Below are 16245 nucleotides of genomic sequence, written 5' to 3' on the forward strand. Positions count from 1 at the left end.
CCCCTCTCCCCCAATGCAATTACCCTTTGCATCATGTTTGTAGGCACAGGCCAGTGTGCATTTCTCTACACCAGGGGTGGGCAAACTTTGGCCCTCCAGCTGTGGTGAAACTACTAATCCCACCATGCTTCTCTCTCTAGGAGTCATGCCTGTGGCTGTGAGAATCTTTCAATGCCTCATGGGATTTGTAGTTCCACAACAGCTGAAGGGCCATGGTTTGCCCACCCCTGCTCTGTACTTTCCCTATGAATACAAGTGAGTTGAAAATAGGCAACTCCATGTTTTCAGACATACAAGGTATGATCAGAACTTCCAGAGGAGCTTGTAACGCTCCATCAGCTTAATTACAGGTCAAAGTTATGAACACAGTACCTGTAATTAGAAGCGCATCATCAATTCATGCAGAAAACTGGTTTCAGTCCCTCCCCTGAGAGCGTGCAAGAATGGTTGCCCTGCCTTGTTCAGCTCAGTGACACTCAGATACATGCACAGCAATAATAATAATAATAATTAGATGTGGCAGATACAGCAAGGGAACTCCTAAAACCTGATACATAGGAGTGGTAGGTGCTGCCTATAGCAACAAGGCAAATATTGGTTAAACAATTAAAAATGATTGGTTAGTTAGTTAGTTAGTAAGCTGAAGAAATGAACTCAAACTGCTCACTGATGCATTGTATGGTGGACTCCTCTTCTGGGAAGGCTTCCACAGGATTTTGGAGGGTGTCTGTGGGGATTTGTCCCATTTGTGAGGTCAGGTACTGATGTTGGATGAGAAGACCAGGCTCATAATAAGTGTTCCAATTTATCCCAAAGGTTCTCAGTAGGGTCGAGATCAAGGCTCTGTGCCCTTTTCATCACACACCTATGAGCTTATCGGACATCCCATTCCAAAGCCATGGGCATTAGGATGGAGTTGGCTCTTCTTTTTGGCCTTCATTTTTCTGGGAAGGCTTCCACAAGATTTTGGGTGGTGTCTGTTGGAATTTGTCCCATTTGTGAGGTCAGGTGCTGATGTTGGATTAAAAAAGACCTGGCTCACGATCAGCGTTCCAGGTCATCCCAAAGGTGTTCAGTAGGGTTGAGGTCAGGGCTCTGTGCAGGACACTCAAGTTCCTCTATGCCAAACTGGTCCACAGGGCCGGTGCTAGGATTTTTGCCAACACAGGCAAAGTTGAATTTTTGCGCCCCCCCACCCCACAACCAACCCCCGGAGGATGCCAGAGGATCTCGACACGCGCGGCACCTCTGGCAGTCGCCAGCCAGCTAAATTAGGACCCCCACCTGGAGCTCCTCCCACCGGACCAGCGCTGACTCGCCGCTGCTCTCCCGCACCGAAGGTAAGTGAAGAAAAAAAAACAAAACATAGCGCAAGCATCGGGGCATTTTGACAAGTACAAGTACTTGTCAACATGCCCTGTTTTTTCCGCCCTCACCCTGCAGCACCCTCAGGCGGCCGCCTGACTTGCCTTGCGGTAGCGCCGGGCCTGCTGGTCCAACCATGTCTTTATGGAGCTGACTTTGCACACAGGTGGCAGTCATGGTGGAACGGAAAAGGGTCTTCAGAAAACTGGTCCAACCATGTCTTTATGGAGCTGGCTCTGTACCCAGGGGGCTGTCATGGTGGAACAGAGAGGGGTCTTCACCAAACTGCTCAAACCATGTATTTATGGAGCTGGCTTTGTACACAGGGGACAGTCATGGTGGAACAGAAAAGGGTCTTTACCAAACTGGTCCAACCATGTCTATATGGAGCTGGCTCTGTACACAGGGGGACAGTCATGGTGGAACAAAAAAGGGCCTTCACCGAACTGTGACCACAAGAATGGAGCACAATTGTCTACAGTGTCTTTGTATGTTGTAGTATTAACAGCACACTTCACTGGAATCACCTCAGTCATTTAGAGGAGTGGGAAATACTTTTGGCCATGTTTAGGTCAAGTTTACACAGTGCTGGATGCACGAGCACAAAAGTAAAAAAAAAATATAGGATGCTGAAGGGAGAGGAATACACCAATTTTGGTAAGTGGAGAGGGTGGGTGGTATGAGGGTTGGGAAATGCCACCATATTTCACGTTGGACCCTAAATATGGTTGTACCATGGACCATTATCTGAAAGGTGAAGCATGCCTTTAAACTTTCAAGTGGAATAAACTTAATTTGGGCATCAACACTCCGGTGTGATGAACAAGTCCTTCATTCCTTCACCTGTATCCGTCCAAAATGGCCTTGGAAGCCTTTTGGTTTGGAGGAGCAGCCAGCCCTGTGTCAAAACGCTGCACGCCATCACCACTTCCACGCCACCAGCTGAAAACAAACAGCTGTGGGGAACAAACACCAACATCGACTCTTCCAGATGTAAGCAGCTGGCGCATCAACTTGCCAGCTACCACACAAAACTTAAATAGCAACTTTGCATAGAAACCGCCATAAATAACTCATTTTTATGGCTCCGTGTTTTAAGTTTTTAACCGTCCTTTACAAGGAACCCGAGAAGCCGGGCTGGTAGACTCTTGCTGCATGGTAAATAGACCTTTAATATTGGGACTTGAAGCCAAACATCTGGGAACTTGGGGAAGCGAGCATGTTCCTAATTACAATGTTACAAACACATCCCTTATAGCCAAATCATGTCCCATACACTGGACTCCCCTTCGACCGAGGGCTGCCATTCTTTTCTTTCCCCTCTTTGGGGTAAAATGAAAGGACAACGGATAAACAGCGGCCTCCGTCCCCAGACTCCGGGTGACCTTGCTGAATGTGAAGAGCTGGTTACACGTTAACTTGTTGTTCTAGAAGCTTATTACACCGGGTCACAACCTGTGTATTTATAAGTCAGGGCAGAGGCCTGTCAGATGCGACTGGCAAAACACGGCAAAGCCAATGTCCCGCCTGCGCTGCCATCATACAGAACTCTGCTGATTGGCAGCATTGAACTAATGGAAAATATTAAATTAAAACTTCTACTAGGGTTGCCACCAGTCCAGGATTCACCCGGACAGTTCGGGCTTTGAATGCTGTGTCCGGGTTTCATGGCAGCTGAAACCCGGACACAAGATGTCAGGCAGACAGGGGCAACCAAAATTAAGATAGGGCCCACCGGCCCCCACTGAAAATAGTCTCAACTGTGATATTTACATAGGAATGGGCAGCGCTATTTACATATGAATAAGCCCCCACTCATTCTCCCAAAAAAATGTCCGCGCGTCGCTTGAGAGTTCGGGTTTCGCTTGAAGAAAAGGTGGCAACCCTAACTTCTACGGGTTTAAAGCTGAACTCCGGGCACAAAAACTTTCATCCACATATATTCCTCTATAGATACAAAGGATATAAATTGACTTTGTGAGCATCAAATGCCTCTGCAAACCTGGATAATACCTTGTGAAAGCAGCAGTGACATCATCACTGTGCTGTACATAGCCTGCGCAGAGAGCAGAGCTGTGGGAGGGGCCCATCCAGCTCCACCCACTACAGTAAACTACAAGACGGGCGGAGACAAGCAGGACTAAATGTACAGCGGTGAAGCCGCCGCTTGTTTTGTACAAGTGATCTCGGTGATGTCGACGAGATCACTTGTATGCAGCCTGCGTACAGGGGGGCGCATCTAGGAAACTGGCCTTGTGGCAGCAGAGAAGAGTAAATCCGGCCCTGGTCACAGGTACTTCCTTTCCTAGGGTGACCACGCTTACTCATTTCGGCTGAGGCGTTGTCACCCATTTCCTCCCATGTTAGTCTACAAACAGAGTGCACCATCACATATCTGACCCAGTCACTGCAGGAAAGCTGTATGAAGAGTCTACAGCAGGGATAAGCAAACTGCAACTGTGGCAAGACTACAAATCCCAGCATGCTCTGCCTCTGGGAGTCAAAGTCCATGGATGTAGTTCCATTACAGCTGGAGTTGCCTACCCCGACTCTACAGCAAGCTGAGGATAATTGCAATAAAACTATCCAATCAAAGCTCAGCTTTAGACAAAGGTAGGCAGGATAGGAGGACTAGATTGAGCACACACACAGATCTAATCACAATAACTAAAATATCATATAAGCTATAACATGGTAATGTGATATCTAAAGACTTCAATCTTTTTTTATATATTTGCAGCTAAAAAAAATGGTTATCCTGCCATAAGGGGCCTTGTTCATGCTTTTACTGTTACAGGGTGACAACAATCTCCCAGTGGTGCTCCTGTGTTGTCACCCTTCAAAAAACATCACACTCCTGACCGGATAAAAAAAACCTAATTGTAGGGTGGGTGATGAAATGACCGCGGATGCCTCCGTAAAATAAGTCCGAAAGATACAAAAAATGGTCACAAGCACTCCAGCATGTAGAAAAGTCAATGTTTATTGACTTCACAGGTGTCACATCATCAAAGCGACGTTTCGGAACAGCAAAGTCCCTTCCTCAGGCAAAACAGATAATGTGTTGTCACTAGGGTTGCCACCTGTCCAGGATTCATCCGGACAGTCCGGGTTTTGAATGCTGTGTCCGGGTTTCATGGCAGCAGGAACCCGGACACAAGATGTCAGGCAGACGGTGGCAACCAAAATTAAGAGAGGGGCTACTGGTCTCCTATTGAAAATGGTCTCAACTGTGATATATACATATGAATAAGCCACCACTCATTCTCCCCCCAAAAAATATCTGCGCGTCGCTAGAGTGTTCGGGTTACGCTTGAAGAAAAGGTGGCAACCCTAGTTGTCACCGTGTCACTTGCCCCCCCTGGTAGAGACTACAAGTGACCACGCCAACACACATTGCACAGGTGTTGTCCACTGTTGTCACCATCAGGAAGCCAGATCGGAACTTTAGAGCGAGTGCCTGTAGACAGGAAGTGATTGGAGGAGAAACGACAACTCTGAGATGTAAAAAATGAATTTTATGTAAAAAAAAGACAACAATTCTTTCTGATACACCGTCCGCAGAGCAAAGTGAATATAATAAGGCAACGCATTTATGGATTCATCGTCCTTTCGTTGATGTCTTGGACGTAAGGAAAAGTTGAAATCGAATTGGTCGTTTGCTCTGCGCATTGCACTCGCCCCAAAAACCTGTGAGTCCTAATCTCCCACCAACACTCTAGAACTCCAAAATCTCCAGGCTGGTTCAGCGCAATGAAAATCCGTACCAATGAGAGTCCGGCGTGGAAAAGAAGGACGCAGGGGCGGTCGTCCTACGCACAACAGCGGCATGAAAGTAAGGAAAGTGTCTCTTACCTGGAGTCCGGGTACTTGGTCAGGGTAGCCAGGCTGCTGGTGTACATATGCCCGCCGACGTCGATGTGGACGGGAGCGTTGGATTTGGTGAGCTGGGCAGGGAGAGGAATTCCTTGCGATGCCAACGGGGAGACCGGCGAACGCGTTAGAGAAAGACGGGACATGCTGCCTTCCTCCTGATCAAAAAAAGAAAAGAAAAAAAAAAGACAATCCTTCATTACAACCAGGGCAGAGTGATCACAGATTCAATCAGATCTCCTTCACCTCCTTCTGATAATACAACCCCCCCACCCCACCCCCCTCTTCTTTACAAATTATTGCCACCGCCGCAATTAAACGCCTTTTGCATCGTTTTCTTTGGAGTACCAGAGGGAAGGAGGAATATGCTTATTAGCGAGGCGAAAACCAGGAACAGTTTTTTTTGTTTTTTTTTCAAGGTGTCAGCCTCCAGGGGCCACAAAACAAACTGCAAAATTTCTAATTAAAGGTCGTGGGCTTACGTGTTAGATGTGAAATATCCCCCGACAAACGTGGAGCCAATTTGCGAATTGAGATTCAGGGTTTTTTTTTTTTTTGCAAGTGCGTCTCAATAACAAGACACCTCTAAATTAGTGACTTCCTCCATACTTCAGGCGTTTATTTCTTACACATCAGATTACCTACTGTAGCAATTCTGTGTTTTTTTTTTTTTTTCCTGCCTGTGCACAAAGAACAAAAAAAAAAAAAAGAAAACAATACAGATGTTACCATTCTTTCTTTTAATGGATAGAAGAGGGGAGCCATTAAAGAAGCCTAATAAGCGGGAACAATCTGACATCAATCTACCTGCCAGCGCCAATTGGCATAGATTAACATTAAGGATGCCCAAGATTTCCACTCGCCCTTTGAAATGCGCCTGAAAAAAAACATCTAAATTGCTACCAGCCGCCCATTTTTTAAGTACAAAGTACAAGTTACCTAGGACCTTTTGTAAAGCAGGACGACGGTGTTAACCCTTTTCGTTTCCAGATACAGTAAACTCTCTGTTATCCGGTATTCAACTAACCAGAACTCTCGTCTAACCAGAAGAAGAAAAAAAATCCTGCTGTGTACCCGTTGATCTGCGGCATGTATTTTCCTGGAAACAATTGCGTGCCTAGTTGTTTTAATTTGATTTAAGAGCGTCTTTTTGCTATTGATTACTACATTTCAATAGTAATATGAAGTCAATACAGAGTTTATGTTATAGTATAGTATGGGGGTATAGTATTGGAGGTGTAGTATGGGGGTGTAGTAAGGGGTATAGTATGGGGGTATGGCATGAGTTAGACCTATTTTTAATAGTAACTGTCAAGCAAACAGAAACTACATTTATACGGAATCAACCGATCCCTGTGGATGCCGGATAACGGGGAGTTTACTATAGACAGACAGACGGAAGATAGATAGATAGATAGATAGATAGATAGATAGATAGATAGATAGATAGATAGATAGATAGATAGATAGAAAAGGATAGATGGATGATGGATGGATGGATAGAGAGAGAGAGATGGATGATAGATATAGATGGGAGATGAGAGATGGATGGATGGATGGATGGATGGATGGATGGATGGATGGATGGATAGATAGATAGATAGATAGATAGATAGATAGATAGACAGACAGACAGACAGACAGACAGACAGACAGATAGATAGATAGATAGATAGATAGATAGATAGATAGATGATAGATGACATTGGATTTTTTGGAAACTTTTAAACTGAGACTTCCTAATTTCCCATACAAAAGAAAAGCTTTGCCCCTCCCTCCCCACCCCCCCAGGCAGTCCTTCAAGTAGAGCTAGGGTCAAACAAAGAAAACTACATATATTATACAGTCTGTTGATAGTAATTAGGGATGCACAGATACCAGAGCCGATACTTGGGTGTTTTCACGAGGACTTGCAGCTGTGACTGGGCCCTGGCGCTCCACCACTGTCCTTGTACTTGGTATCTGTCCATCCCTAATAGTAATCACACAGAAGTATTTTTTGTTTATTGAAGTCCCCCTGTAACATAGTTTCACTAGTATTAGATCTTGCCAGTAGATCTGTTCATTTTCAACTTCCTTCCGCAAGGTGGTAACGTTGCTCATTCTGCAGTAATATCACTGCAGCGTTGTCACTTGGTGGACAGGGTAGTATTAGATGGACTTTAAAGTGACACCAGCACACCGTGCTTAAACGTGATTAGCAAAAGTCCATTTAATGACAATATAACGCCATTCAATTACAACTGTATTATATTACCATTAAATGGACTTTTGCTAATCACATGTAAGCACGGTGTGCTGGTGACATTCTTTGAAACTGTGTACGTATCACGGTGCCATCCGTGGTCACTAGAAGCACCCACCTGTGTTCACAGGTTATCTACGGAATCCGGTATGGAGCGCAGCAAGATGGACTTATTTAGAGTGACCCTAAACTCCGGAGTTAAATCTTACAAATACATTCCGGTCCCTGAACTCTGAACAACAATGTATCTTATTTGTGTATCACTCGGCTGTAGATCCTCCAATCATCTCTGAATTGGTGCTGACACTGTCCTTCCTTCTGGAGGGTGGCTACGTTTGTTCCCCATGGTCCTTGTGTGTGTTGTAAAGTAACCACCGCTCCAAGCTCACTCCCGGGATGGACTACAATCTCCATACAAATGAGTAAACTAAACATGAGGTTGTAGTCCATCCCGGGAGTGAGCTTGGAGCGGAGACTACTTTATAACACACACAGGGACCATGGGGAACAAAAATATAACTTTATTCGGTACAAAATGATATTGGCCTGATGTCCTAGGCAGATCGCTGTGATTCCCATAACAGTTTGGCCACCCATGGACATGTAAGGGTAGTCGGATACGCATGAACAATCTGACCGGCCTTGGGCACCACCATCGGCCGGGCTCGGCCGTGCATCATGTTTGTCTCTATGGAGAGGAGAGAGGACCCAGGCAGACCTCAGAGTTGCCACATCTGTTCTCTTTAGTCATAAAGGCCGTACTCTAAGCCCTTGTTATTCTTAGTACAGCCTCTGATGTCAGCACATGTTGGGTCCCTGACCATATGGGCCCCAGTGTGGTTGTCTCCTCTGCCCCATTATATTTATTCTCTAGTTTTATGGCTTTTTATTGGGTAATGTGGAGAGAAATGAAGATGAAACGGTGAAAAAACTCAACATTACTAGATTTCACCTTACATCACTCTGCAGAAGATTGAAAAGTTGCTGACAATCAGCGACGCACATTTCCTTGTGGAATAAACTTGTCCCAGTGACTATCCTATGGTGGGTAAGGCGTCTATCCCATATCTATCTATCTATCTATCTATCTATCTATCTATCTATCTATCTATCTATCTATCTATCTATCTATTCATCTATCTGTCTGTCTGTTTGCCTGCCTATCTATAGTGTATCACTCGGCTGTAGATCCTCCAATCATCTCTGAATTGGTGCTGACACTGTCCTTCCTTCTGGAGGGTGGCTACGTTTGTTCCCCATGGTCCTTGTGTGTGTTGTAAAGTAACCACCGCTCCAAGCTCACTCCCGGGATGGACTACAATCTCCATACAAATGAGTAAACTAAACATGAGGTTGTAGTCCATCCCGGGAGTGAGCTTGGAGCGGAGACTACTTTATAACACACACAGGGACCATGGGGAACAAAAATATAACTTTATTCGGTACAAAATGATATTGGCCTGATGTCCTAGGCAGATCGCTGTGATTCCCATAACAGTTTGGCCACCCATGGACATGTAAGGGTAGTCGGATACGCATGAACAATCTGACCGGCCTTGGGCACCACCATCGGCCGGGCTCGGCCGTGCATCATGTTTGTCTCTATGGAGAGGAGAGAGGACCCAGGCAGACCTCAGAGTTGCCACATCTGTTCTCTTTAGTCATAAAGGCCGTACTCTAAGCCCTTGTTATTCTTAGTACAGCCTCTGATGTCAGCACATGTTGGGTCCCTGACCATATGGGCCCCAGTGTGGTTGTCTCCTCTGCCCCATTATATTTATTCTCTAGTTTTATGGCTTTTTATTGGGTAATGTGGAGAGAAATGAAGATGAAACGGTGAAAAAACTCAACATTACTAGATTTCACCTTACATCACTCTGCAGAAGATTGAAAAGTTGCTGACAATCAGCGACGCACATTTCCTTGTGGAATAAACTTGTCCCAGTGACTATCCTATGGTGGGTAAGGCGTCTATCCCATATCTATCTATCTATCTATCTATCTATCTATCTATCTATCTATCTATCTATCTATCTATCTATCTATTCATCTATCTGTCTGTCTGTTTGCCTGCCTATCTATCTATCGATCTATCTATCTATCAATATATATATCCCATATGTGTCTGTCTGTCTCTGTATGTAAGTCTATTATTCTCTGTCTGTCATGCCAAGCCGTGTGTTCTTATGAAGTTCTCTAAGTGTTCAGGTATTTCCCTCTAATCTCTCTCCATTACTATCTGGCCATCAAAGTTCCGGTGGGTTTGGCCTATGTGCCTTTCCCCTCCATGCTTGTCACAGGTCTCACCTCTTTCTAAAGCCTATATGAGGTTCTGATTTAAATGACATCTGTCACCCAGAAAAAGAGTGCTTGGCCATACAGCAACCCTCTAAAGAATCGGGATTTCTGCTGAGCCTGATTAATGTTACAATATAATAATTCCACTACTGACTGACATATGAACGCATTCCGTGTCCGGACACACAGCAGTGCTCCTGAGTCTATGGACCTGAGATTTAAAGAGATTGCGCCCGGATTGTTTATTTTCCTCTGGTGATCGCTCTTCCAAAAGCGTCATGAATGTAAAAAGTAAAAGTGATTTAATTGTGGTTTTGGTCTGAAACACTGAGATCTCCGTGAGCTTCACTTCAACTGTAAAAAATGGAATGTATCAAAAAAAAACAACCCATCAGAGAAGCAGTATAAAAGAAGATCCTGAAATGCGTCATAAGATGTCAGTTACCCTGAGCAGCAACAATGTATTGTGCTGTATAAAATCCTCAAACTTAATATTCACTACCAGAGTGCAACAGACGTGTGTGTGTGTGGTACAGTCTATTAGACGGTATATATCACACCCAGACTGAAATCACTGCTGGGCTGTATTATAAACTTGGTACAGTCTGTTACACAATACATGGAGAAGGCAGACACAATGAAAGTGCCTAAAGGACTCTGCATCACATTACTGCACCCCGGATAATATACACACAGCATTCAGCATAACAACAGATACAGAGGCTGTGCTGGGATACCTTCATCTGTTTCATTGTATCACTGTACATTCATCTTTACAATGATAGGATATTATTACTGATCTTATACTATACACACATCTTGTAGACTGCAAGCTCCTTTGACTAGAACAAACTTTGCATTCGGTTACATAAGGCAGCCAAGTGTCCAGCCAATAATGGATATTATAAAATAAGCGGAATATTAAAAAGCTGCAGGGATTGTGATTAGGAAGGAAAGAGCACTTGTCATGCAGCAGTTCACTAATAAGGTTTCTGCTGAGTCGGGTCTGCGTTCATCTTACATGAGTTACAACAAACTCATGTGACAATGAGAACAATAGTTACATAGGTAGAAAAAAAAAAAAGAGACAAGTTTGTAGAGTAAAACTAATTCTACAATGTAATACTGAATACACTCTGCAATATTTTACTGTTTCAAATCATTCACAGTCTCCAGGTCCCCCCGATTGCACGCTGCTTTTCCACTGCTCTTTACTCATCAATGGCAACACATATGTAAAAAGTAAAAGCCAATTCTGAATTGTCTCCATCTGCTGTAAAGCAATGTGATCTTGCTTGATAGGTGAAAGATTTGCTTTTTTTTTAGTAAGGGGAACAGTCTGAAACGGTCAGTACACATGAGAATGTACTTTGACGAAAGAGTAGTGGATGCTTGGAGCTGGCTATCGGCGAACGTAGAGCGGAAAGGCAACAGTAAATCAAACGTAATTCACTTGTGAAAGGTAATAATAATCAATTATGGACTATACTGATTTTTTTTTTTTTTATTGCTCCATTTTAATGGTTCCATTTATTATTTAATGGATAGACGGAGTGACTTCAGTAGAAAGTAAGACCAGCGGGATGCCACAATACATATGGAATGCCCGACACATATATCAATGATTGTTAAAAGTTTAATAACCTGACAGCCACATGTCAATGATTATTGTGTCCGTTCATCAAACTCCCAGCATGTTGCTGAAGCACTTTTTAAAGATTTTTTTTTTTTTTGAGACTATGTATTATTTATTTGAATTTTCTGTGCAATAATAGAACAAATATAGAAAGAGAAGGAGAGTAAAAGCTCAGGACAGAGTCATGGACCACAGGGACAAAAATCTTACCCTCCAGACTATGGATTTGGTACATAAAACACACCATGAATGATCAACCCGGTGAGCCTGGTAAACTTCAGAGCATATTCTACATATCTGGGTTATGTTCTCAGAAGGGAACAATATGAGGTTTTCCCACGATGTTTGGGTGACGTATGGGACTGCTCGTCCTGGGAAGAATCTATAGAACAGGAGTGAATAGTGGACAGAAAGAGAAGATAAGAAAAGTGAGGGTGGTGGTGACATTGGGGTTGAGAAATGTCCTTCAAAAGGCAATCCTCCTTTTATCTTATGCTGCTCACTTTAAAGATCAGCTGCAGGTTTTGGGATGTTCTAGTTCTAGAATTGGGCAGTATCCTAAAGGAGGATCCAAGGTCCCCAGGTGGATGTGAATTGTGTGTAGAGGTCATATAGTTGGGATTGTCAGTTCCTACATACGCATCAGGCAGTTCAGTTTTTCAATCCGCTCCTTCACCGTCAGTCGGTTTTTGGATCCCCAATGTTTTGCTAAAGTCATTTTCCTAAGTCTAAGAAAAGTCTACTTCACTGTATATCACACTTCAGACCAATCTCTCTCGCTATAAATTATTCCGCTGCCTTCATATGTTATATGTAGATTAATGCTTTCTATTCCCCTTCCAAAAAAGAGATGTGGAAATTTTCTGTGCTGTCAATTTTAGAAAGCTGCGTGCAGGTAGTGAAACCATTAAGTGGACCCTCGCTATCATCATACACCTATAGAGGGCTATGTGATTAATCTTCGCTGTATCATTGGCCATTTTTAGGTGGTCATTAAAGCTCCTTCCACACTCTAACACGGTGCAGGACACAGAGACCTCTCCACAACTTATTTTAGTATTCGTATTTACTTTTCTTACTTCAGCTCTGGCAATTTGAGCACAAACATTGGGCTGGGTTGGAATTTGTGGCCATTGATGGCTGTCAAGTAATCTTTTTCAAAAATATCTACAGAAATGCATCCGTCACCCAGCCTTACAAAGTTTCATCTTGTGATGAGGAAAAATGCTTGTTCTCTGAGCACAGCGTACGTCCTCGTACAACGTGCTCTGTTCCACTCAAGCCATCACATAAATATGTTAGACCAATGTTAATACGAAAGCTAAAATACCAGATCCCATGAGTCTGCTGTTCACTTGTAAATGACAGATCCCCGAAAATGTTCCTCCCACTCCACTTACTACGTAAATATATATATATATATATATATACACACACATACAGGGCTGTGCGGGGGTCACCAGTTATCTATGAACTGGCAAGGAACAAGTTCCAAATTTTTTTACCCCGCTTGACTTCTCTTTCAACCTTGCCACATTGTTTACACTGCCATACCCTGTCCAGCTCTTATACAAAGGCTAGATATAGTTTCTGCCTTTGCTCCTTCACAGTGGCCAGATTAATGTACAGTACAGAAGGCAGTCCAGTACACAAGCTGGTGGGCACTTAGCAGACAGGTGCTGCTATTGGCAACTATAGAAAGGCCCAGTAATCTTCTGCATTAGCTGTAATTTGTAGTTGTACTGGCTACGTGGCTTCTGGTATTGGTCTAGCCCTCAAGTCTTTGATCTAGCCCTCAACGCTTTTGTCTAGCCCTCAAGGCTTTGGTCTAGCCCTCAAGGCTTTGGTCTAGCCCTCAAGGCTTTGATCTAGCCCCCAAGGCTTTGGTCTACACTCATGGCTTTGGTCTTGTCCTCATGGCTTTGGTCTAGCCCTCAAGGCTTTGGTCTAGCCCTCAAGGCTTTGGTCTAGCCCCCAAGGCTTTGGTCTACCCCTCATGGCTTTGGTCTAGCCCTCAAGGCTTTGGTCTACCCCTCATGGCTTTGGTCCAGTTCTGATGACTTTGGTCTAGCCCTCTAGGCTTTGGTCTAGCTCTCAAGGCAGGGGTCTAGACCTCAAGGCTTTGGTTCAGTTCTCATGGCTTTAGTGTAGCCCCATGGCTTTGGTCTACTCCTCATGGCTTTGGTCTGTGATTACAACTTTGCTACCATAACCTAGGGTTAAAAACCATTATACTAGTCAGTGTTCTTCAAAGAACCAATGCTTTTAATTGCCTACAAAAGGGGAGGGTGGCCTTGCTACATGGGGGTATTGGGTGATGGCTTATTTTGCTGTAGGCAAAACCAATACCGCCAGGCTTTCAAATTATCTGGGAAATGTCTTTTTTTTTTCATTGCTTCCCCCCCTCCACCCCTTCCTCCAGAACAGCACATCAAGTTCTTTGAAAAGGCAGATTATCTTCCCCCTGCCTCTGACGACTAACTGCACAAATGTTGCTTGTAAAAGCTATTTGCCCATGTAAAGTGAAGTAATCAGGATGCCATGCTCATTTACACACAAAATGATTCTGTGTCCCATTGTGCTCACAGTTGTTCAGCTCTCTAGGGGTGATTAAACTAGCTCGCCTGCCGCCTGAGTCGATTTGAAGAAAATCGTTTCTCCGTGAAGTTGCCTCTCTGCTAAGCTGTTATTTTAACCATAAAAGGTAAACAGAATGGCAGAATTTTTTTTTTTTTACTGAGCGCTTCATTCAAGCCGGCCGCCCTAGGCACTTTGCCTGGAGCAGAGAATGCTGAAGAGTATATTCCAGGGTGTTGCCTGCACTGCACAAAAGCCTACAGGGATACTCCTTGTTTCATATACACACACAAGGATCAGCTATTCACATTCTACTTAAAAAAAAAATAGAGGTCTTAAAAAGGTGCAAGAAGTTTTGGGTGTATGAGCTTTTCCCACCTCTGCATATGGCTCGGGGCCTTGGTAACTAAGGCTGCTTGTTGATGTACAGCTACATTATGCAAATGTCACGCCTGCAAAGGATATTATAATCAGAGACCATGAAGGCAAGTTAACCTCCACGCTACCAGGCAAACTTTCAGGAAGCTAAAGGAGATATCTCAGGAACCCTGGGATGAGGGGTGACCCAGCACGCTTGCGGAATGTACGGCTGCAAAGCTCCTAATTTGACTGCCGTTTAGCAAAATCACACAAAATGGAGAATGAGTGAGTGATTCTATTTCTGGTTGGTGTTAGCTATGCCCATACACATGCAGTGCCAGTCAGTACACTATTATATCTGGATATAGAAGGGGAGTTTACCTAATGGGCACAAGTTTCATTCCAGCACAGGAGACCCCTGAATGCCGCTCTGTAGGGCTGGCTAAAGGAATCAAATACACACTTTTTTCTTTTTTTTGTAAATTGCCTAGTAACGTATTGTCTACAAATATCTAATGAATGACACATTAACATCAATATGTGATAAAACAATTGTCCAGATTAGGTAAATTTTAGTCATTAGAAACTTCAGTTGAGCCCTTAATAATAAAAAAAAAAAAAACAAGAAAAAAACAAGAATATATATGTATCTATCCATCCAACCATCCAAGGACCACGGTAAAACCATCAGATGCCCCTACACCCTTTCCACCCTCCGAATGGCAAGCATTGGACACACAGTGACTCCTGCAGAGCCATGAGGATTTGCAGGAAAGTTTTGGATGACTAGAAGTGTGTATAAACTCCCAGCACCCAGCCACTGTGTCCTCCCATCCGAAATAAACAACGGTGAGCAGACAATTCCCCCAACTGTTCCCAAATCCACTTTCCACACAGAGACCCTCAGTGGAGGAGTACATGCACAGCTCCCCAGCACACTTTGTGTAGAGAAAGGACTGCAAGAACACAATGTATGTTCAGGCTGGCACTGCAGGCTCTACACTCAGCTTGCTGTGGGTGCACGCCGCCTAGGATGGCATGGGCATCAGACAATGCCACTGATGTCACCCCTGCAGCATTCAGGGGGTCCCTTTCCCTACAGTCTGCAGCAGAGCCCACCCTCCCTCCTCCCCTGGGATCAGGGAAGGATGTTACAGCAGCAGCAGATGATACCCGACTTCACCCAGTGCCAAGCCACCCTCATCAGGAAGGGCACACGCAGGAGCTGGGCACAGGTTTGCCCCCTCTCCTTCACTTCTAAGTCACTTTGCAGAAGCAAGCAAGCAGGATGGAGCTGCCCCCTTCCCCTCTTACCTTGATCCTGGCCAGGTCTTTTCTCCACCTCCAGCTCTTGCCCTCTTGTGCAGCGTCCTTTCCCTGGTAGAGTGCCCCCTGTCTCCTGTGCGCCCCCTTCTTCAGGCTGTCTCCCCCCCAAGACCCGGGCAGAGAGCAGGCAGAAGCTGTGCTGGAAGAGGAGGAGCACAGCACACCGTCCACACTCCTAGCTCTGGGCTCCCAAAACGCCTCCAGGGCAAAGGATTAGCTCCAATTAACTGGCCCGGCTCTGCTCCCCCCCCACCCCCCTCTCTTCCTCTGACGGTGCCCCGGTGCCAGCAGCAGCTGTGCCAAGGATAACGGTTCGCCTATCACCGGGCTACTGTCACGTTGTCAGCAGACGAGGCAGGCAAACGAAGGGAAGGCAGGAGAGAGAGAGAGGAGAGGAGAGGGAGAAAAAAAAAAAAGCTGATTTTAATCATTGTCATTTCGTCTGATGTAATATTTCCCCGGGCACTTTCAGCTAGGCATAAATTTTCAGCTCCCAAATAAGTAACACAGGGCACGTTTCTCACATCCTTTGACTCGCTGTGTTACAATTGCTGTGCCACAAAAT

General features: G+C 44.6%; 1 protein-coding gene across 1 annotated transcript in view; it reads right to left on the reverse strand.

Annotated features, from left to right (window-relative positions):
* The window catches only part of KCTD15 (potassium channel tetramerization domain containing 15), a 41419-nt gene extending 25535 nt beyond the window's left edge, over window positions 1-15884 (reverse strand). Inside the window, exons 1-2 of the mRNA XM_018562886.1 lie at window positions 15669-15884; window positions 5221-5396 (exon numbers count right to left, since the gene is read on the reverse strand). Of these exons, the coding sequence (XP_018418388.1) occupies window positions 5221-5384 (164 nt within the window). The 5' untranslated portion in view covers window positions 5385-5396; window positions 15669-15884. The remainder of the gene's footprint in view (window positions 1-5220; window positions 5397-15668) is intronic.
* Window positions 15885-16245: the final 361 nt, after the last annotated feature.

This window comes from Nanorana parkeri, unplaced genomic scaffold, assembly GCF_000935625.1.
Source record: "Nanorana parkeri isolate BGI_ZX_2015 unplaced genomic scaffold, ASM93562v1 scaffold609, whole genome shotgun sequence".
NCBI lineage: Eukaryota > Metazoa > Chordata > Amphibia > Anura > Dicroglossidae > Nanorana > Nanorana parkeri.